The following is a 23,568-nucleotide window of genomic DNA, read 5'->3' on the forward strand; positions in this document are numbered from 1 at the left end:
GACTTGAGTTCTAAATCTCACAAGTATTATGCAAAAGCATTAAGTCTATGAGAATTGGGGCCAGGATCCTCATGGCTAACTCATTCTAATGAAATTCATTTACATATATGTATATGTATTAGAATGTATATCCTAATCTAAGAAACTAACAATTATATAAAGATATGTGAATTGTATATTGTATTCTTATGCATGACCTATAAAGGTAAAGGGAAAGGACAAAATTTCATTGCATAATAAGCATGGAGAAAGATCGTGTAGTTCAGAGAACCAACATTCTGATAGGCTAAGTACCCCTAGGAACCATGGCATCCCATTTGGGGTACCACGACATCACACTCGGGGAACCAAGTAAAGTAACTCTTTTAAATGTTCACACAATAAAAAGATAAACCTTAAATATTCTATTTCAATCTATTTCTCATTGTGAATATTATGAATAATTATTTTACTTATTTCATAAGCACAAAGGGTCATTCTATGATATTAAAACACTTATAATGATATTTTATTACTTAGGAGGAATCACATTTTTGCCTTGAGGAGCTTTATGTGTCTTGCGCACAACTTGGTTCGTAATGAACCCCATTTAGCTGTGGTGAGCCAAGCCCAATCCACCAAACAACAAGTAAAAGGCATAGGATTCTTGTTTCTACTTGAGTTTGGGTACTATCCAAAAAAGAACCCACACAAGTCTTAACCCATTAATGGGATGGAAATTCTCTCTCTCTCTCTCATACTCCTAAAACAATAATCTACCATTAATTCTTTAATTTTTCTCTTAAGTAAGTTTATTAACCCTTTACTTATTTTGTTAGTTCTACCACCTTCTTCGCATAAATAATAGCATGCTCGTTTGGATGGTGAGATTAACATGTTTGGATGATTGTAAGTAGACGATAAGCATGTTCTTATATCAATGTTTTGATTGTTTGGTTAACATCTTAATTGTTTAATCTACTTGATTATTGCCATGCATGTTTGATTCTATCATTTCACAAGAGACCAAGGTGCTTTCCATGTAAACCCATGCAAACCCATTTCTTATCCTTTGAATAAATATCTCCATGCTCCTTTGAATGTTTTTAGATGCATACTTGTTGGTTTGAATATGAAATTTCATGAGTGTGCTCAAAGAAGCTGGGTATTTATGCTTAGAAATTAACGGGTGTGAGATTAATTAATGGTTGTAATTACATTTATCCATGTTATTCCAAGCATATGATTAGTTTCTTTACTCATAAATCTATACATGTATGTGAGAAATCATTTGAATATGCCTTGATACATACAACTGACTAGATCGGTCATTATAATGTGTACACAGTATGGTTCGGTCTGCTTTTTCTAAAGCGGTGCAATGTGATTTGGTTAGTGCTAGATTGGGCCAAATTTTAAAAAAGTTTTGGACTAATTTGGGCCAGCCCAAATGCTTTTTTTTTCTTTATTCTGAGCTAATATAAAGTAGCCCAATAGCTTTTTAGTCGTAAAATGACTCTTCTTTTTTTTTTTAAAGGAACAACAACTACTTGTTTGGCTGGTTTGGACCGGCCTAAAGCTTTTTATTTATTTAAAATGGTGCTCAACACTTACAGAGTCATGTGAGCAGTAAGATGATTTCTTTGTTCCGAAGAACCATGTTATTTCTAAAACAAGTACTACAAACACCAATTACTACTAATAAACATGATAGTAACTTAAAAAAAAAAAACCGACAATAACTTTCAATATATATATAACATGTAATACAAATGTATAATCCGTAAACTATACAAATACAACTTGTAAGCAAATAAAATAGATTAAAACAAATAGAACATGTTTTAGCAAAAAAGAAAACAAATCTAACATGTAAGCATGTAACACAACATATAAAAAGAAGAAAAAATACACATGCACACATATTTTATGTAGAGAGCGAGAGAGAGAGAGAGAGGTGCAGCGTAGTGCAATTTTTTGCCTTAGTTTTTAAATGGAACCACAAACTGTGTGCTGGTGTGATTTTTGCCCCTCCACCATAGCCGAAGTGCGGTGACCACATTTTGTGATCGGCTTAGGTACGGACAGAGCGATTTTTGTACGGCCCAAAGCTGAATGCAAATGGTCAAACTCTGAGTTCGACAATAGAATAAATTTCAAATTAAAAAGTGGGTGTGCACAAAAAGACAAATTACTTGGTGTCTCGGGATCCAAATATGGACCACACCACAGAGATCTTGTGGGCCCGTAGCAAGCCCAACCCACACCCAAAATTCCCTACTCCTCGAATTTTTATATATATGTATAAACCATGCAAAACCCTAGTTACACCTAAGACCTAACCATCCCCGTACTTTCTTCTAGGGTTTCTTTTCTCTCTCTCTCTCTTCCTCTGACTGCTTTGTTTTTTGTTAGCAATGGCCGTGAAGCCCTCTAGGTCCGAGAAGAAGGTCTTGTACGACAAGAAACTATGCACTTTGCTCAGCCAGTACTCCCAGGTTCTGATTGTCCACGCTGACAATGTCGGTTCCAACCAGCTCCAGAAGATAAGGACGGGTCTCCGAGGTGACTCTGTCATTTTGATGGGAAAGAACACCATGATGAAGCGCTCTGTTAAGCTTCATGCCGAGGCCACTGGCAACGAGGCCATTATGAACCTCGTTCCTCTTTTGGTGGTATCATTCTTTCCCTTTTCCTTCTTTTTAATATATATTTTGTGGATCTGTTTGGTTGGTGAGAAAGTGCGGGGGAAAAGAAGATGATAAATGGGTTTTTGTTTATACGGTTTTTCGTCATCTGGGTCAGAAGTAAATGGGTTTAAGAAGGAAAAACGTTAAGCTTGTGGAATTCATTTCTGTTTATGTGATGAATGTGGGAAATGTAAGATTTTTCCGAATATATATATATATATATATATATATTTATTTCATTTTCGGTTTTGGTTTTGGAGAGAAATTTTGATCAAGGGTTTTTGAGACTAGAACTAGACAAACGAGAATGTTGGATCTTAGATTTTCTTTTTATGGAATTTTTATTTGGGACTCAGTAATGTTTGGCTGAGCTTCAAAATTTGAAAATCTAAAGCTTCAAATTTTGAAAATCTAAAGAATGTGACTCTTTAGATTTAAAAATTTAGGAACTTTCTTTTTTCCCAATGTTATTATCAGCCTAAAAGAATTAAGAATGGTTATGGTTACGTGACCTTCAATTTATATGTTTTTAAAGGTGATTATGGTTCGCTATTTCTGTTTTATGCCTGATATGTTTATCTGTATTGATTTAATGTTTATCTGTATTGATTTAATGTGGTGATTCATTTTGAAATAGGGTAATGTGGGGTTGGTCTTCACCAAGGGTGATTTGAAGGAAGTGAGCGAAGAGATTAGCAAGTATAAGGTATGGTTATTCATGCTATAGCACTAAATCCATTATTTTTGTCTCTGTAATTCAAGCTTGTTGTGGTAGTTGTTGTCACATTTTGAGTTGATAACCTATTGGAATCCAATTTATTGATTAACATATTGTTTGTATTAAATATTTTTGAATTTGTGGCGAGTTGTGAAGAAAAATTAATGGATCCATGGGTCCACTTCTCTATTTCTCACAACTCACCATGTGAGCTTTCAAAAATGAGAAAGAAGTTTTGAATAGGGGCCAAAGAGCACTTCTAGTATCACACCCTTGGCCACAACTCGCCCATGTGGCGAGTTGTGGTTGGTGAAAAGGTGATAGTGGGTCACCCCTCCACCAACCACAACTCACCACATGGGCGAGTTGTGGCCAATGTTGTGGCTAAGGGTGTGGTACTAGAATTTTTTAGGGGCCAAAAGGCATGAGTACAGTGGATGTTTGAAAGACTATATGGAATTAAGGATCCGTTTGATAGAGGAGTTTGAGTAATGTTATTTGTAGTTTTTTGAAATACGTGTGAGTGAAAATGTGTGTGAAAATGTGTGTAATGTTATTTAAAAACTGAAAATATATGTTTAAAATGCTCTACCAAACGGGACCTAAATCTTTCATCCCTTCATCTTGTGTTAGCATTAAAAGTCAACAAAAAGTAAAAAACTTTCATTGTATTATTATATATAATTTGATTTATTTTTGTATTTTTATACTTAGTTTTGATTGAGTTGGAATCTTAGGCCTACTCAACTTCAGAGAGCTATGAAGCAACAGAGTAGATAAGAGGACTTAGGGGTTGAATTATTATGTTTCAATTATGGCCTGTAATCCTCATTTTACTATGCGTGAGTGAGTTAAACGGATGCATTGGTTGTGTACTTTAATGAAGTTCTTACTTGAAATCTTGGTGATATCTATTTCTCTTTCTTTATTAGTAAGAATTAGAGATCTCTCTTGACTTATTCAACCTGAGCAGGTGGGAGCTCCAGCTCGCGTTGGCCTTGTTGCACCAATTGATGTTGTTGTACCCCCAGGAAACACGGGACTTGATCCCTCTCAAACGTCCTTCTTTCAGGTTTGGTTTCAAATTTCCAACCACAGAGTTCCATTTCTGCTTTATTTTTACACGTATATTTTCAGGTGCTCAACATACCTACTAAGATCAATAAGGGTACTGTCGAGATCATTACCCCAGTGGAGCTCATTAAAAAGGGTGACAAGGTGGGCTCCTCTGAGGCTGCACTTCTTGCAAAGCTTGGGATACGCCCATTCTCCTATGGTCTTGTTGTTCTATCCGTGTATGATAATGGATCAGTGTTTGATCCTGAAGTGCTTAATCTCACGGAAGATGATCTCATTGAAAAATTTGCTACGGGAATTTCCATGGTCACCTCTTTGTCACTGGCTATATCTTACCCAACTCTTGCTGCTGCACCCCACATGTTTATAAATGCATACAAAAATGTCCTGAGTGTTGCGGTAGCTTCAGAGTATTCCTTCCCACAGGCAGAGAAAGTGAAGGAATACTTGAAGGTTGGTTTTTGTAAAATTTTATCTTGTATTTCTGGTTGTCTGTGAATTGGACTGATTGATTGATCAAGATTTGCAGGATCCAAGTAAGTTTGCTGTTGCGGCGGCTCCTGTTATAGCTGCTGATTCTGGTGCTGCTCCAGATGCCAGTGCCAAGGTGGAAGAGAAGAAGGTTGAAGAGGAAGAAGATTCTGACGATGACATGGCTCTCAATTTGTTTGACTGAGTTGTTTGGTGGTTCAGTAGGCTCTAGGGTTGAAGATTCTAAATATTAGCCTATATTTGGTATCTAATCCACGCAATATGTAGACATGTAGTTGAGCGAAACCCAAAGCGTGGTTTCCGCCTCTCTTCTTTGCCATGTTTGGTTCCTCTAAAACAGGGTCTTTCCTTTCCTGTTTTCTGTGGGACCTATTAGTGAAAAACTTGTTTGAGTTTGTTTTTGGTCTCATCTTCATTTTTAATACCCAAAAAATGTGAGAATGGAAATAGAATATGAAAACAATCTTTTGGCATTTACATTCTAATGTTTTTTGTTCTAAGATTCAAAAAATCAATACAAAAGATGGATATAGAAAATGGAAATGAAAACAAAAATATGAGTTCTTGGATGATCCAAATGGGGTTGAACTTTGTTGCTTTGCAAATATTTGCTGAAAATGGATTCAATTCTTGGTACTATAATCTAACCTTTACAAGATCATAATGCTATATTCTTACGTATTGGTCGCTAGAGTGTTGGGCAAGTGGAGATTCTAATGTCATGCAAGATGTTTTCAACGGTGAGTTAAAGCATCCCCTCAGGGGTTAAAATTTCAAGAACCTCAAGGATGACCTCTCTTTTTTCTCGTGTTGGTTTGGATTTAATATTCTCTATAATGGCCTTTTTTTGTTTTTTTGAGAAATATGTTTTGTATAAAGTTGGTTAAAGTATAGTTGTGTATATGCAAATGAGCTAAAATGCTAGGCAAAATTGCCTCATCCTAAACGAACACTGAACCATTTAAGAACACCATTGCCCTTTGTCCAAAATCTATTTTAACTTTTAGTCCTAATCCATGTCCTTAATCCTATGAGAAAGACAAGTAGATGTGTTTATAAGTAACTGCAACGCTGATGCACTAAATGGTCAGACCTCCTTTTGATTAACATATTGATGCAACACATCTAATCCTTACATCTCTTAATGTTAGACCCTTGATCCTTGAGCATTGGCTGCATCTGATTATGGTGGCAGTTTGCACCCATTCTACCCACACAAACTACATGAGGGGACATGCGTAGACTGAGAAAGGTTCCTTGAGGCAGCAGTAGGCTATGCTAGTGCATGACTACACAAATGGTTTGCTATGTGGACAACATGGTGGTGCTCTTGTGCTTGGCTAGCTACAAGCACGCATGTGTTGTGGGTAACAGGAGTAGTGTATTGACATCTTACATGGGCTTGGCCATGGGCAGATGTTGGACTGTAGGCAGGTTGCATGTGAAGAATAAGGCAGGATTGAACTGTCTAAACTTGTGGTATGCTGGATTGTGTTAGAAACATGTTTTAGGTTGTACCTTGCATGGCCAAGTAGGACCGGTTGAAGATGGCAATAATGTGCTGTCTTGCGTGGGTTGCGTAACCAGATTTGGAGGTGGCGTCAACATTGGCCAAGCCCTCCATATGGTGGTGCATGGATAAAGTCTTGGCGTTGAGCAATGTGCATGGGCTGCTAGGTTTAATAGGCAAGGCCTGTGATGAGCTGGTGCCTAGTCGGTGGCAAAAACTTGGTGTGGCAATTACCAAGATTACTAGGAAGTTCATGCAATGGCAAACTGTGCGGATGTGCTAGTAGCAAGAAAAATGTTCCAAGATGGCAAGCAGCTCTGTCCTAGAGGCAATTAGGATGATATGGCAAAAGATATAGGAGCTGTTACTTCACATGTAATTGCCAGGGCAATCATGTCCTGTACATTATAACCTTGGAATGTTGGGGGGTGTCGAGTCTGAGGCAAAATGAGAAAGTACATTGTTAGGAAACACAATAAACTCTATGGTTTGCATGCCATGGGGGTAGATTAGGCTAAGGCAAGCTTTAGGGCGAGAGACCATCCTTTAATTAACTTGTGCTGTGTGACAAAGTATTAAAGGTTGGAAGTAACATCACCATTCACCACCTTCTAACCCAATTGGTAGTAACATTTATGTTGAAGAATGTAATACAATTGCTGAAAGACAGTCAAGTTACAAGTGATGTATAACTTATAAATCAAGTATTGAATTTTTTTTTCTCCTTTTTTTCTTTATTTTTTTTTTCTAAAACAATGCTCAACTTTAGGCTGGAAAATATATATGCGCATTTCAGTTCTTAGTTTCTCTATGTTTTAATCAATTAGCCCTGCAGCTTTTTTCATCATGTTCGCCAAGCTCTGATATCTGCATCAACACAATGGAATAAAAGCCTTTAGACTGCAGCAAAGTAAAATCTTTAAGTTATATTGACTGATCTGATTTTCATGTGCTTAGGCAGAAAAACGCCTGGCTAGCTAGAGAATTCACTAAGAAAAATAAATTAGCCAACCTATGATCAAAAGGTCAGTTTGTATAGGACTGGCAGTTCCATATTAAGTTGGTCAACTCATTCTCTGTACTAGAAAGTCTATAACATTATATTTCACAATGTGAATAGAGAAACTAGACCTCATGTAGTTAATTCTCAACAAAATAGAAGACCTGATGTAGTTATTATCATGAAGAAAGATGACAATAATTCTTTTGGCCAATCTATATGGAGAACAATGAGATGATACGAATGAGTAGTCATGCATTTAGGGAAAATTGCAAAAGCAAGGGCTTCCTACCTTTTTGTTTGAAATGGTGATCTGGGAAAAAGGAAGCAACCATTAGCAAGCTTAAGAAGAATCACAAATACGTATGCTTTGGAGCACAATTACTGAAGACAGTTGCGAAAGAATCGGATCCCCTGATTCATATCAATAAAGATGTAAATTAATGATCCCAGATAATGAATAGTAGAGAAAAAACAAATATTGGTGGATCATATAAGAAACATAAAATTTGTCTCCAAACCTGCAACGCAAAAGTGATGTCTGCTTCATCTACACACAACGTCACTCTTTTTGATTTATCTTCTCGAGATTGACCTAGTTTGAGAAGCCCCTGCACTTTAAATTATGCTTTAGAAATTTAGTTACATCCCTTTCTTTTCCAAGATAGTAAAATGTTATAAAAGCTCTTGTAATATGGTCCATGCAGTACTAGAGAACTATATAATAAGGAAGGTAGACATCTTACCTGGTCACTTAGCACTCTGCATATGCTTGAAAGTTCCAAAATCCCAACAGGTGGGATAAGTGCTGATTTGCAGATCTCCATATAAAATTTATTTAGCTGCATCCAGGTTGCAAGTTTAAGAAAACAGGTACTTCAGCAGCTATATACAAATCAAGTCTGAATTAAAATAATAATAATAATGGTAAGAAAGCACACCTCCCCCACGTTTGCATCTTTCTTTCCCCCACGGAAAAGTTTCACAGCAGAGCAAAGTAAAATCTGCAATCAAATTGGGTGTAGAAAAATATATGAACACTTGGGTTTTTAGTGTTTTTTGCAATTATAACACTTATGCATGTGACTATACATTATGCATCAACAACATTATATCAATTATCAAGTATTTTGTATTAGCACTTAGAACACACCAATTGAATGCACCAAACATGCTTTATAGCATTGCAGATCAATTGAGATCTCAAACTACTTCAGAGTTAGCCAAAGAAAGAAAACTTTCCATTAGTTGTAGCTTGTAACTCACCAGTCACTCGAAAATGTAGTTTTTGAAAAAGTAAAATGTATCCCAAATATAGCCTGTTGAATTATTAACTTCTATCAAACCTCAAACTTCTGGTGGATGCCATATTTCTATTATTTGGCCATCTACCTAATATCAAATTTGCTTTTATCAAATTTGCTTTTCATTGTTCCTGGAACAAGTTCATTAGGGGTATAGGGCACATGAAAATCTAGAGATTGCATTTCAAAATTCCAAGTCCTTGTGGTCTTTATCAATAATTTTACATGAGAAGCATAGAAAAAACTCCTTATTCTTCTCTTGAGACAAGCAGACGGATTGTCATTTTCTGAAAAAAAAAATTTATAATGCTCGCTGCTGGGAATCTGTTCTTTAATAAAACCAAATGAACTCGGACGCCTCTTTTCTTCTAGTCAGGGTAATAACCATCTATCGAGCAGCTAACAACTTATAATTAGTTATAAAAAAAATTCCCCGTAGTGGCCACTTCCTCAGTTGTCTTCTTATTCTTGAAGTAAAAGGATGGATATGTAAGGAATATTTAATGCCAAGCATCATAGTCTAGATAAAGCAAATATTAATCTGTAATACATCATACACCATGTTAACATCATGCTCCTGGCACAAAGTTACCTGTTGATGTTGTGGAAGAGATTGTATAGTATCCACTATTGGTGATTTATAAGTCTTTGACAAAGCAACAACCATATGATCAAGCCTCACCTGAAACCAGTTTCAAAACCTTTAAGATAGTGAGGAAAAAATTAAATAAAAATTTTAGAATTCCATAACGGATATCTAAGAAGTCAAAAATTGACGAACTTACAACATCTATTTCTTGTTTTTCTAAAAAAACAGGAGCTGTAGCTCTCTGTTGTTCAAGGAATGCTTTCTCTACTATTGACGAACTGAAGTTGCTACTAGATTCTCTAAGTTCTGCTTCTACTATCTCAATTGCACTCCTGCATTATAGTTAAACAGGTATAACATTAGTTTTGTAATCTTTAGACTGCAAAGCAAGGCTAAAGATTATTTTATTATTTGTATCACATCAATTTTAAGTTGTTTTGAGTTAAACTTTAAATATCCATCATAGTGTGACAAACTGTGTGAAATGTAATAAGGTAGGCAAGCAAAAGACTGAAATTCCCTATTCACTTAAAAACCTAACATCTTGTCAAGCATTATCCAACTGCATAAAGACCATGAAAAATGCACCATGTGGCCATTTCAAGCCCTGTGAAGTTCAAGGCAAAATAGGTTTAAAATGAAAAGAGCAAGTGCAAGATGTGGCAGTGGCAACATGGCAAGACCAAGAAAACATAGGACCTGCCACCTCTTATAAATGAGTGTGATGTCCAATACCACCTTTCAAATGATTATGGCACAAGCTTTAGGGTTTTCTTCCTTAATTGAAGTAACACTGCTTATTTTTTCTCCTCTTCCAATTATTTTATTTTTAGCATTTAAACTTTGAACTAGACTGCCAACCCCTATTCCAGTTAACCAATTTTGTCAAGTTGGAAAGCAACAAAGTCAGAATCTGATACTTGACTACCAATTCGTAGTAGCAAAACTAAGGACAACAATTGTCAGAGCACTGACCTGCAAACACAAAGAGCTTTTCGCATATCTCCAGATGCAGCAGCAACTTTCTGAGAATTTCATATAGTCAAGATCAGTTATGTGCTTTAACTACTTTGATGGGAAAGTAATGCATCATTCTTAGCAGAAAGGGTGTGGGGGAAATCATGAGTCAATCATCAGGTACTGTCCAGATGTGATGGTTAAAACAAAATGTATTAATAAATAACGAGGTGAAGCAAAGAAGAGCAAAGATGATGCATCAGAACATAGCAGAAGGTAAATCATGGTGCACTCACCCTGGCACAGAGTTCCAATGCTTGAGGTTGAAAGACAGTATAAGGAAGTTCCTGTTGGAGCAGAGTAACTATAATTACTAATTCATTTTTCCTCACCCTAGAGAAGTCTGATTCTTTTCAACAAAATTAAAATTATAAGTGAATACCACTAGCTTGCTGGGAGGTATAACTGAAGCATAGAACTTACCATTAGCCTCTCATGAAGTATCTTGAGGATTTGATCTTTAGAGTAGGCCCGAAAAGTTACTACCATAGGTTTGCCTGGCACAAAAAAGAGTAGTTGGAGGAATTACAAATAAGTTATGTTTCAGAACTATAGGAAAGCTGACATCTCTTATTACGCAATTCATATTTGTAGCCAATATTTTGGTGGAGATTGGAGGCCTGGTACAGGCCACGGCCAGCCTATTATCAAGAACTATAAGCATTAACAGTGAACAATTGCATCCCCAGAAAAGACCAGGGCAAGACATGAAGATCAATAAAATGAAAATTAGAGTTTTTAAGGCAACTGATCAGTAAATTGCATTAAAATTAGTAAAAGATTTACGTCAACGCAGTTATAATGAAACGGTATAACCAAGGGGCAGCCAAAGTTGTTAAAATATTCGGGAAGTCTGTGAAGTTATATGAAGGAATAAAGGCTTGTTCTGGAAAAATAATAATAATAATAAAAGACCATCACTAGAATGCTCAAACCAGACAAAAGAAGTTTTCTAAGTCTTAGATAAAACTAATAAATGAAAGCAAGTACAACTTAGCCAAAACAAAAATTGAAAGCAAGTACAAAACTCACAATTTAATGACTGAAGTTTTGGAAGAAAACGATCTGCTAGGTCTATGGCATTAGCTATTCCTGCAAAAGCAAAGATGATATGAGAAGTTCACTTATGCATTCGAGGCATAGAAATTGAAATCTGATTAATCTCGTGAAAGGCAGAACAATCTTGTCAAAATACTAATAACACATTTACTAGGAACAGTACCTATCAATATACATCTGGAGAAGGGGAGTGTTGTAAGCATGAAAAGATCATGAAGAACGGCCCGGTCCTTAGTAATCAAATAGTCCAACTCATCAGCAATCATCAGCCTATCGAAAGTGAACACCACATGAATAAAACCAACCACACATCTGTGAATAAGCAACAAAGTGAACCAATACCATATAGAGATCCAGCTAATATCATGTTTTAGTCCACAAATCAACTCCTACATTGAAATTCAATATCTTACATCATCTTCATGCCAGATGGCTGGGGCTTTTGAGAGTACAAGTTCTGCAAATGTTGCAAGGGAGAGGTAGCACCATTAATTTTCTTTCGCGGTTGGCTTTCACCCAATATCTGCAAAGCCAAATACCCATTAAGCAAATTTGCTATTCAATAGTCAATAGCAAGCTACACCGTTTGATCAATACCTTGCTGAAAATATCTGATGTTTTTGCTAGTGAAGTACAATTTATGGTTAACACATTCGGTTGCTGATGTCCCGCCTGACAAAAACAACAAAACCGCTATATTACAACCTGATTACATTTTATCACACAAATCATCAAATGATTTAAACAAGACACGCGACTATTAAATACATCATGCAATTAATAATAAACGTAAATGATCTGAATTGACATTAACAAAGCAAATCAAAGCATAATTGACATTTCAAAACAAAGAAATAGAGGAAATGGGTTGTACCTCATTAGCCCAATGAAACAAGAGTTGTTTCACTTTCTCCATCGACAAAGATTTGCCGGTCCCCGGACACCCACACACGTATAAACTCCCAGCCTTCTCTTGCTCTACACACGCCTGGCAAAACTCCAATACCCTCTTCTGTTCTCCTTCACGGCACACAATGTTAGGCGGTGCGGTCGACACGTGCACTGCCTCCTTAACCGCCTTCATCTGCTCGGAATCTATAAATTCAAAAGCCCGAATTAAAATCAAACAAGCTCCACCTAATAAATTAAAGAAAGAAAGAAAGAAAGAATTAAACTTGCCTAGGGGATTCCATTTCTGTTTTGTGGGAGTTAAAGAATCGGACAATTTCTTGATTGGAGATTTGTGAGATTTCGTAATATTTTCACTGCAATCTCTCTCAACTCTCTACAATTAATCACAAATTAAGCAAATTAAAAATAAAGAAAGATGAATTCACATATGGAAAAGGAAAACGACAAGTCGTTTATAAAATAAGAATAGAACCACAGAACTCACAGATATGGGAGTCTTTGGGCTGGAAGTGGTGCAGGTGCGAGGAGATTTCCATTTGACCGGAGTGGAAATGGGGCTATCCGGCGCCGCAGTGGTATCGGATCTGAGTCTCCGCTTCTGGGGAGTGGAGTCGGGGTTGGATCGGGCGGAGTCGGGTTTGACGGCCATGATGGCAGGCATTGTTAGGAGTTTCAGAGGGTTGGGGATTGGATCGAAAGGTTTTGGAGAAGTGGGGTTGGGGAATGGGGGATAAGTAAAATAAAACCAGATGTTGGAGAAATATAACTGTTGTTTTTTAGCGGGAAACTGTGAACGTAAGAATTTCGTTTCGCGCCAGATATATTAGCTGGATTTTAAACTCTTGGGCGCGCTCCTGAATAACGCGGGCTGTCACTTGTTCACGTGTCTGCCCCGTCAGCCTGGATTTTTTTTTTTTTTTTTTTTGGGTGGTAAATCATTAGTTCGGTGAGGAATGACAGCGGGTCGGATTCGGACCGAGTTTTTTAATGCCCGGACCTGATCCTCAATCCGAACCCGACCCGATTATTAAACGGGTTTTTTTGAAGTCTAGACCCACCCCGCTGGGCCCCGTTTAGCCCAACTAGATTTAGGCCCAATGGTGGCCCAAATTGTGGCCCAACAAAAAAAAAAAAAAAAATTTGAACTCAACAGCATACACATACAAAATATGGTTGTGTTTGTGTTTAAGTAATGAGATTTTCAAATATATACATATAAAAGCATAACGAAATATTGAAAAAGTTTCTGGCATTGTCTTTTTTGTATTTTGTATTTGACATAAACACATAAAATCCACCATATATTTTCTGAAGAGAGGCTGAATGCCACGAGACCTGAAGAAGAACTCAACGGCATCGTTGTGTTCGCCATTGTTGTGCCATACAATCTTTAAAAAAAAATTACAAACATAAATTCACAAACACAGATTCACAAACATAGATTCACAAAATCACAAACAGAAACTTAGATTTGAGAGAGGACATGAACCCAAAAAAAAATATTGGAGAACTTGGTCCACCAAGGCTCTATCTCCAATCTCGGACTCTTACTTGGCCTCTCTCTATCTCAGACGACCAAGATCTCCGATGATCGGCGGTGGGCCTCTCTACCTGTCACGGCCTAAACCTCACACATCTCTCTCCGATCTAACCTTCGTGATTCTCCTTGGTAGATAGCAACCACCACGTGATGAGAGTGAAGGTCAGGGTGGGTCGATGAGTGAATAAGAGTGAGGGTGAGGGTAACTGCCAAACTGGGTGAGACCATGTGGGGTGGCTTGAGAGGAAATGAGACAGAGAGTTATTGAGAGTGAGGTGAGAACACTGAGAGAGGCGGCTGGAGCTTAGAGATATCAAACAAATGAATCAGGGTTTGACATAAGTGATATATATATATATATATATATAGATAAGTAGGTATTTTAGTAATTTTACTTAAGTTGTAAATGGGTCGGGTCGAGTCCGGTTCTGGGCTCAAACCGAGTTTTTACCAAAACCCAAACCCGACCCAGACCCGCTTCAATTTTAAAAAAAAACAACCTAAACCCAACCCTATTCTTTATCGAGCCAGGTAAAATCCGCCCCATTAGGGTAGGGCCAGGCCGAGTACCCACAAATCGAGTAGAAATTGTCATCCTTAGTTTGATCTTCACCTTTGATATGGATATTCCCAAAAGATAAACTCGTTGCGTACGAGAAGCTGATGAGTTTACTGAGCTCGTCAGCTTCTTGTACAAGAAAAGTGGCATGACAAGTCCATAAGCTGACAATATCGCCTCAAAATCTGACAGCATCTACGTAAGCTGACGAGATAAAGAACATGACGAGTCTAGCATTGCTTTGCTTGGACTCCACAAATTGGTATATATGGAAACATCTTGTGCCCCATGAATAACCCTAGTCGAGAAGATTTTTACAAGAAAATAATCTCATAAGATACGCGCATTAATAAGAATCTTCACCACAAGGAAAGACCTTTTCCACCAAGGAATGGATGTCAACTCTACACTACTATAAAAACCCAAAAGCCCTCACCAATCAAGGTACGCATAATTCACCCTAACTTTGGCACTCTAGAGTTGTGAAAGTTTTCTACTTGACCTTCAGAGGGTATTTGGTTGGTACCACACCAGTACTCTTCATAGGGTCTTCTTCTTTTGTGTTGTGCAGGCCTTGTCTAGAGCACGTAAGGACCGTGTAGCTTACTAACGATTTTCAGTATCATCAATTGGCGCCATCTGTGAGAATCAAGGAAGTTAGCCATACTACTACTTCCCGAACAAAGAGTTGCATGATACTTACTCATTCAATGGCAACCACCACCAACAATCAAGGGGACGAACCACGTACCACCACCCTCGAGAGACAAGTTCAAACGCTTGTTGCAGCCGTGGAACGCCTCACCAAGCAAAACCACGATCTAAAGGAACAGTTGGGCCAAAAGAACACAGCGCTCAACACTTAAGAGGAGGATAAGGAGGGAACCATTGCTAATAGAAGGAACCAAGATGGGCCGGACGGCAGCAACGCTCCAACAAGCCAAGAATGACAAGATACAAGGCATCCATCCGTTGCAGACATGGCTCCACCACACATGGTCGCGGAGATGCAGATGATGAAGGAATGGATAGACTTCATGATGAACACCTTTAGAGGACGGGTGTCCAGCGAACTCGATGAGTTGGTCCATTGAACTGACTCACCATTCACCGCATCTGTCACTTCGTTCCCCTTCCATCGAAGTTCTGCATGCCACAAGCAAAGGCCTACTGTAGACGACTAAATTCTTAGTTCGAAATAAATCAAACAAGTAAAATAGTTTCACGAATGTGAATTTGTATTGATGAATATATGGTACAATTCTCTGAAATTACAAAAGAGTGATCCTCTGATTCGATCTCCTTGAAAGTTTTGTTGATTGGAATTGTGATGATGTGATTTTAATTCGAACACAAGATGTCCTTTAATTTGGTTGAGGAATGGATCGAAGATCTTTGAAACAGAATTACAATGAATCTCTAGCTATGAGCTTGTTAGAAATTCTTTGTTCTTCGTGTTCTTCGTGTGTTCTTCTTTTCTGAAGGTTTGTGGTGGAAGTTCTTCAGGGCTTTAGAGGCTAGAATCCTTAGAGCTTCACTGATTTGTGGTTCGTTGAGGTTTCTGGAGGCTTTTGAGCTTGATTCATGTGACCTTTGAGATCTAGACAAATTGTTTGGATAATTTTGCTTCGAATGTTGTCCGTATTCGAGGTTGAAGTTCTTGAAATTCTTAGAGGCTTTAGGGTTTGATTCCGGCAAAGCTTTTGAATTTTTGAACTCAAGATATCTTCTTCCTTCTGTCTCTGTGTTCTGTCTGTCTCCCTAAATGTCTTAGGAAGGCTTCTATTTATAGGAGTTTAGGGGTGGGTGAGTGACACGTGGCGGAGTCTGATTGGTGACACATGTCACAGCCTGATTGGTCCGCTTATGTCATTGTTTACACGTGCTGGATTGCCTGTGTCATCGCTTACACGTGCAGGGCCGCTTGTGTCATTGCTTACACATGCAGGGCTGCTTGTGTCATCGCTTACACCTGCTGATGCAGTTTCATGCCTTTATTTCAATGACACTTGGCAAACTTCTATTGGTTTCTGAATAGTGATAGCAAAACCTAGCAGCAGTACGTGGCGTTTTGTAATTGGTTGTATTTTGTGGACTTGGTAATATGATGTGTCAGCTTGTGATAGGTCAGGAATTTTCCCTTTCTATAAATGCCCCCTCGAGACTCGTTCATGCACACAGTTTTGGAATGTGGTGAGTGAATGAGTCTTGAAAAAAATGAATTTTTATACTTGACTCTTCTAGTGAAATAACTGAAGGTGGTGGAGTTTTTAACAGGATGAAGTATTTGCAGAAGAGTAGACCCACCCATATGAAAGACTTTGATGAGACCGAGAAGGGGTCTGCGAGTATTTGAATGTACTCGCGTGATCGAGTTTTCTCAGCAGAGATTACGTCGAAGTAATTTCAAAAGAGTGTTCAATGGTACTTGGAGTGGGTTGGTAGGGCTGAAAGTTATTTGTAAGAAGTTGGATGTACTTGCAAGATTGAAACATTTCGGTAGAGGTTAAGCTGAGGTAATTTTAGAAGAGTATTTTGGATCGTTGGTGGCGATCACAGGGTGTTGAAGATGGAGAAGATGTGAGAATGTTGGTAGGGTACAACATGCAGAGCTCTGGAGCTAGCCTCTTATTTTTAAGAACTTCTGGTGAAGTAATATTTGAAGGATATACTTCGGATCATAGAGAGAACATGTGGGAGTGTGGTTGAATGTGCTTGTGTTATTGCATCATTCAGGTTAAGTTGAGGTAATTTCAGAAGGGATTCTGGGTTTGCTGGTGGTGGTGGTGAAGAAGATGGTGATGAAGCAAAGTGAATAGGTGAAACATATGACACCATGGCCCTGACCCTGCATGTTGGGGACTTTCTGGCATAGATGTCTCTGGGAAGTACACCTTCGGATGTGGGACTGGCTGCATGCTGAATGAGGTCCGACGGCAAGTTATTGAATGTGCATGTGTAACTGGACCATAGTGACGGACATTAAGTTGAAGTAATTTCAGAAGTATATTTTCTGAAATTCTTCAAGCTAATCTTAAGTTGGAGTAATTCCAGAAAGTGTGTTTTGTGGTACCAGCAACGATGGCCTTTGGACCCCGCGTTGGTGGAAACATGGAATGATGCTTTGGCGACCATTTGCCGACACCAAAGGCTAATTTCTGATGAGCTAGTACCTTGGAGGTCATCATAAGTGTTGGATGGGAGACAATTTGTAGGATACCCCAACACTTTTTACCACTTTCATTTAATGCAACTTTGTTGGGAAAGCGCAACAAATGAAAGATGGAGCTAACTTGTGATCCTGGTTTTAGAAACCAGCCAAGCTGCTATTTGTTTCGAAACACTGCTTCTGATGGGAGACCAAACAGTTGAAGAGAGACTACGGAAGCCCGGATTTTAGGAACAGGTGTCTCTGCTGGACGTGGATTTCCTAGCCAACCAATTCCACAGAAGCATGGAAGGTCGATGCAGACCTTGTTATGAGTAACTTTATGAACAAACGTGGTCATTATGTAAGGAAACAAAATTTGTTTGAATCCTAAAACAGTGATGATGTTGTGAGAAGGGTTACTACTAAACCATGAAGGGGTTGATTTCAAACTGATTATGAAGCGATTTTGGTTGCTAGGTATTGAGAATGACGAGGCCAGAGTGAGAACTGGCTGTGAGAAGGAGGATTTGAAAATTTGAAAGAAACAAATCTTCATTTCATGATTCAGTGTATGTGTGTGTGTGTGTGTGTTTTTTTTTTCTTGATGGGCTTTAGTGAATCTGACCTTTCTATTTATAGTGGAGAGATGAAGAACGGTAGTTGGGTAGTTGAGAATGGTGGACGAGACTTTTTGGTGAGAATGGTGGACGAGAACGGTAGGCACCGAATGAGAATGTTTAGGTTGGAGACTGGTAGGCACTGACGGAAATAGTAGGCTGAAGTAGTGACCCAATGTAATTTCAATTTTGAGACATACTTGTGAGAGTTCATCTGTTCTTTGAAAGGGAAGCCTTGATCAAGTCTGGAGGATAATTTTGAGGGAATCCAGACCAAATGGATGGATCTAAAATTATGATCTTAAGAGCTTAAATTTTGGATACCGCTAGTACTTTGGAGAAGTAGGTCAGATTGGTGGTTTCTAAGTCCAAAACAAATACCTAGATTTCAAAATCAAAATTTTTGGGAAAACCTGATAGGACAAGCTTTGCTCAAACATTTTGATTTTCGGTCAAAGTTTACATCAAAGCCAATAGTTGTAGAATCACACTATTTGAGCAATTTTGGATTCTTAAATGAATAAATAGACCCCAAAATTAGAAAGTACATGAAAAATTGAGCAAGACAGGTCAATCTCAAAAATTTTGACTTTTGGTCAAAATTTGTGCAAAAGTCAATTTTTTTGAAATTGGACTGTTGTGCAATTTTTGAGTCTCGATTGAAGAAACAGACCTCAAAATTAGATATACATGAAAAATTGAGTGGGATAGGCCCGTGTTGAAAATTTTGACTTTTTGGTCAAAGTCAAAGTTAAAGTCCCAATTTGTCAAAGCTTTTTTTTTTTTTTTTTTTAGGCAGTCCGAATTCGGGTCGGTTTTCCGGGTCGGTCTGGCTCGAACCGGTTAGTGGAGGATGACGTCATCAGTGACGTCATCCGATTGCACCTGGCGCATGCACGCGCGTGTGACGCGCGCGGGAAGATGAATCGGCGCGTGTAGGCGCGTGGAATATGAGGGTGGCGTGTGTTCGTTCGTCTGAACTTCGGGCGGCACGTGGATCATGTTTTGGACTTGAGATTTTTGGGTTTTGTCGATCTGGGGCCGCTGGATCGAATGGTAATGCCACTTTCTTGAAATGAAGTCTGGGTTTGTATGAATATGAAGGAGTAGGCCGCGACCCTCTTGGTCTTTTGGCGGTGCGTGGAGGCGCGTGGCAGAGTGTTTGCTCCTGAAATTTTTGGGTTTGGTCGATTTTTGTTGGTTAAGATCTTGGTGGATTCAGCTTTGTGAAATGAGGTCTGGATTTCCACGAGTTTGAAAAAGAAAGCCGCTGGCATTGTTGGACCTGTAATCCTCTTGGTCTATTTTGGCGGTGGTTGTTCTGACAGTCTGACAGCATGTAGAAACTCAGGTAGGACGTAGGTTCAGGGTAACCTCTAGTTTTCTTAAGGTTTGATTTTTGGGTCATCTTGTCAGATGATTTAGAAATTTGGAAGAGAAGCCAGCAAGCATTGTTAGATTTTGTCATTATTCTTTGTTTGTTTGAAGTCCTCTGAAGATTTTTGTGGCACCCTGTCAGAGGATTTAGAAATTCAGAAGAGGAAATGGCGGGCATTGTTGGATTGGTTGTCATTTTAGTCTTCTCTATTCTGACAGTTTTTTTGACATTTTTGAATTACAAAATCTGTCTTCAAATAATATCTATTTGGTGGCAGCATTTTAATGGCTTGCCAAATCTCCTTCTTTTTTTTGTTCGCTATCCCAGAAGTTTTCTATATAAAGGCATGCGGGGCATGCATTATACAAAGCATAATCTCCTCCTAAGTAACGTAATACAAGTGTAGAGATTTTTTTTTTAAAAATTATTTAATTGTTGTTTATTTATTCTTCACTTTTTTGATTGATTGATTTATTTACTCTTTTTTTTTTTTTAAGGTATCATGATGCTTTTTTTCAAGGATTCAAAGACTGGCAAGAACCAGCCTTGTTTATTTGTAAGGAGAAAGATGACAAGGATGCAAAGGCTACAACTTTGATTGTTCGTCCGCCCATAATTGGAAGATTTTCAGAGAGATGGGGCCATAACTCTTATCCTCTTAATTTGCCGAAATGGTCACAAGTTGTTCACTCTGATGGCGGCTCCAATTTGGAGATAGTTACCCTTCTTGCTTCGCATCACAAAAATGTTGCTAAATCAAAGCCGTACCACACTTTGGGACGAGAGATAATTGCAAAACGTGCCAATTGAGATTCTTCCTTTAACACGAATGGAGGTTTTTCCTATTTTTTTTCTTTATTGGGATTGGCTAGAAGATGTGCTTGGTCGGTGTAAGCACCTCCTTGATGTGGTCTACCTTTACAATGCTATCTTTGCCTCCTTATTCACATATGATTATGATGAGAATCTCATGAAGGCGTTGTGTGAGTGTTGAAGTCCGTCTACCAATACCCTCCACACCTTAGTTGGGGAAATTTCTATCACACCATGGGATCTTTCCATTCTTGGCGGACTTCCTTGCACAGGTGCTTTTTATGATGAAGTGGTACCTAATGTGCAAAAGCTAGATGGAACGAATGACCAAGGACGACCCTATCTACCGCACAGCTGCCGCTACCTTTTCGTGGCGTATCATCACCTTCAAAATCGGATGAAAAGGCAAGGGAAAGTGAGTGTTCGTGGCTGGATTACTTTTTGGTACAGGGGAAACAGCAAGTACCCAGCTCCCATAAAGCCAGCGAGACGGGCAACCATTCCCAAGTAGAGTCAGAATCCCTTTGGCGAGATAAATGAGCCTGGACCATGGTCTGATAAAGAACACGGGGTCTTTGTAGATCTTCAAATTGAGGGTGACTTAAAGGAGGAGACTTACCTTTCGGCACTTCTTTCCTGTTGGCTATGCATATTTGTCTTTCCTAGCAAGGATTTGAATAGCATTTGTCCCGGAACTTTCAAGATTGCTAGTTCTATGGCCAATGGTCGTTCATTTGGCCTTGCTCCCCCAGTACTGGCTAGCATTTATTGTGGGCTTAACACCATTTCTTGCTCTCCTACTCCGAGCAAGTCTGGAGCTAGTTTTGCTATTCATTATGTTTACGCCTGGGTAGGTCATTTTTTCGGAAGCAACCGCATCGTTCATGCCAAACTATCCCATCCTTTGATGACTAAATACTCCGGTGTGGGTTCTGCCTCTGTATTCAGTGAATTGTCCGCACGAAAGCAGATACGAACTGCCACCGACTTCTTTTGGCACGGGACTGCTTTTAATAAAAGCTATGACCAGACATTCGTTGACAATGATCGTTTATCCATCCAGAGGTTTGACTACTTTATGAGCCTTCGCTCAAGGTACTTGACATTTCGATGTGAAGACCAACACACTGTAGAAGCATATAGCCCCCACAGATTTAGTTGGCGCTTTGGATTTCATCAAGACATTCCAAGTGACTTAAAGGAAGAAATTCATATAGGTTCTTTAAAAGATCTATACCAATTCTACCAATCTTTCACTTGCCGCAACACAGATTCCAAGGTACTCATTCTGGCTTTTGCGTCAGACTTTGGAAGCCAGGTCAGACATAGCTACAAACGATGGTGGGAAAGAGTATGTAAAACTGATTTTACCAAAGGAACAAATTTACTAGTTGAAATTGCCTCCTCTGTTAAATCACTGACGTCCAACAAACCTCAGAAGGGAAAGAGGGATCTTCAAGACTCAAACATTCCACAATCCTTGTCAAAGTTTGCACAAAGTCAAAGCATCAAAGATTCGCTTGCTGTACCAGTTAGGGATGCCATTGAAATTTCTGAAAAGGAGGTGTGTGACGACTTCGACCTCAGTTGGAAACATTTGAAGAGTCCAATGAAAGGTGTTGACGCGGAGACTTCTACTAATCATGCACATCTTCTTACACATAGTCAGTCTTCTACCTCAAAGCCATCTATGAAGAGTTCGGATCTCAAGAGGCGTAAGTTTGCTGATGCTGGCACGTCATCCAAATTTTCGATTGAGACAAAAATGACACCTCTCTCATCCTTGCAACCAATCGACCCTCCAGAAGCTTCTATATTTCATGCCAAGGTGCATATTTCTTCCATGCGTAAGACAGGAGCTTCTATGCTGGGAGATGTTCTTTTAAACAAGCTTTCGAATCTTTCTATAGACAATATCCTCCCATAAGCTGAAGCACATGAAATTTATAGTGAGATTGCAATTCTTGGAGTGGACCCTCAATACTTGCGCGAAAATGTTGACAAATATTGCAAGGGTGTTGCAAGCTACTTGAAGATGAAAGAATCTCTAAATACACGACCAAGTCCTGCTATCTTAATTGAACGTGAGGCTGAAGTTGAATTCCTCCTTGCTGAAGCATTGCATGAGAAGGCATCTTTGAAGACCGAGCTTGATACTGTTACTTTGAGGATGGCTAACTTGCAAACCGAGCTTGGCCAATTAGAACAATCATTGTCTCAAATCGAATCTCATCAAGTTGAACAAGACGACGTTGTGCAAGCTTTGGAGGAACAACTTGAGGAAGTCAAATCCACTCCCGTTCTTGAAGACCAGGATATGGAGGCTTTAGAGAAGATACGAGCCTTGCTGGAAGATAGTCGTTCTAGTTTGAAAGACTTAAAATGGATGTCGTAATCTTTTGTATTTTAATTCCTTTCATACGTGTCATCATGCTTTCCCCTGTATCACTTTCCTTTTGTCAATCAATAAAGAAGACTTATTCCCTGTTCCTTTCTTTTCATGTTTTAACAATGAAACTTTTTTTTTTGAGTGACTGACTTGTGTGTACAATCGTTCGCCTTTTGACTTTGAGAGCTCCTTCAGTGCTGATATCCAAGATAAAGTTACGCTTCATGCGTGAAGGAATACTACTATGGATCTCATCATTAGCTTTCTCCTCCTTTTGAACCTCAAAGTTTATTGAGCTTTGAGAGCAAGTATCAATGGGCCTTTTCGTTGCCCCCAATCGGTTAAAGACTGATCCACACGCAAAAGTGTCACGACTTTGCATTAAACAAGCCGTATTCAACCTGTCAAACACTGTAATTCGTGACGATGAAGCCTCAATGCGATCAAATACTGAGATGCGTGATGAAGAGTGATCTTTTCTTTGATTCGAACTTTCATTGACCTCTACTGTTATGTATTGGGAACTTGAAGCATTGCTTCTTTTATTGATCCATATTTGAGTCGGTGGTTCTGGAGTATAACCTATTTTGGTCTTTGGGATAGGAATTTCATGCCCTTCAAGTCGCATTTTCCCTTGCGTTTTACTAAGGCCGTGCATCTTTTCTCCGGTGGCTTCTAGAATTAGTTTCCCTAGGCCGCTTTGTTTTGAGAAATCATAGCCTGCTTTGGCTAATAGCCTATATGCCTTTGGGTCAAACCATTCTTTCGTCTGTT

General features: G+C 38.8%; 2 protein-coding genes across 3 annotated transcripts; one reads left to right on the forward strand and one right to left on the reverse strand.

The window, feature by feature from the left end:
- Positions 1-2,329: 2,329 nt before the first annotated feature.
- On the forward strand, positions 2,330-5,363 carry LOC142608116 (large ribosomal subunit protein uL10-like). The gene is made up of 5 exons (XM_075779829.1): positions 2,330-2,654; positions 3,307-3,375; positions 4,361-4,459; positions 4,525-4,917; positions 4,994-5,363. Exons 1-5 carry the CDS (start codon positions 2,397-2,399, stop codon positions 5,138-5,140), a joined length of 966 nt encoding a protein of 321 aa, XP_075635944.1. The 5' UTR covers positions 2,330-2,396; the 3' UTR covers positions 5,141-5,363.
- A 1,712-nt stretch (positions 5,364-7,075) lies between these two features.
- LOC142607136 (cell division control protein 6 homolog B-like) lies at positions 7,076-13,070 on the reverse strand. 2 transcript variants are annotated; one of them, XM_075778561.1, is made up of 17 exons: positions 12,832-13,070; positions 12,615-12,720; positions 12,310-12,530; positions 12,033-12,107; positions 11,849-11,958; positions 11,599-11,705; positions 11,409-11,468; positions 10,800-10,873; positions 10,613-10,663; positions 10,335-10,384; positions 9,556-9,691; positions 9,363-9,452; positions 8,408-8,470; positions 8,213-8,308; positions 7,988-8,077; positions 7,759-7,880; positions 7,076-7,333 (listed from the first exon to the last, which is right to left on the reverse strand). In XM_075778561.1, the coding sequence occupies exons 1-16, from the start codon at positions 13,006-13,008 to the stop codon at positions 7,848-7,850; spliced, it is 1,539 nt and encodes a 512-aa protein (XP_075634676.1). In that variant the 5' UTR covers positions 13,009-13,070; the 3' UTR covers positions 7,076-7,333; positions 7,759-7,847. The 2 variants fall into 2 exon arrangements, with proteins under 2 accessions (XP_075634676.1, XP_075634677.1); XM_075778562.1 differs by lacking the exon at positions 7,076-7,333 and having other exon boundaries at positions 7,988-8,082.
- Between the last annotated feature and the right edge of the window lie 10,498 nt (positions 13,071-23,568).

Source organism: Castanea sativa, chromosome 8 (assembly GCF_040712315.1).
Source record: "Castanea sativa cultivar Marrone di Chiusa Pesio chromosome 8, ASM4071231v1".
NCBI lineage: Eukaryota > Viridiplantae > Streptophyta > Magnoliopsida > Fagales > Fagaceae > Castanea > Castanea sativa.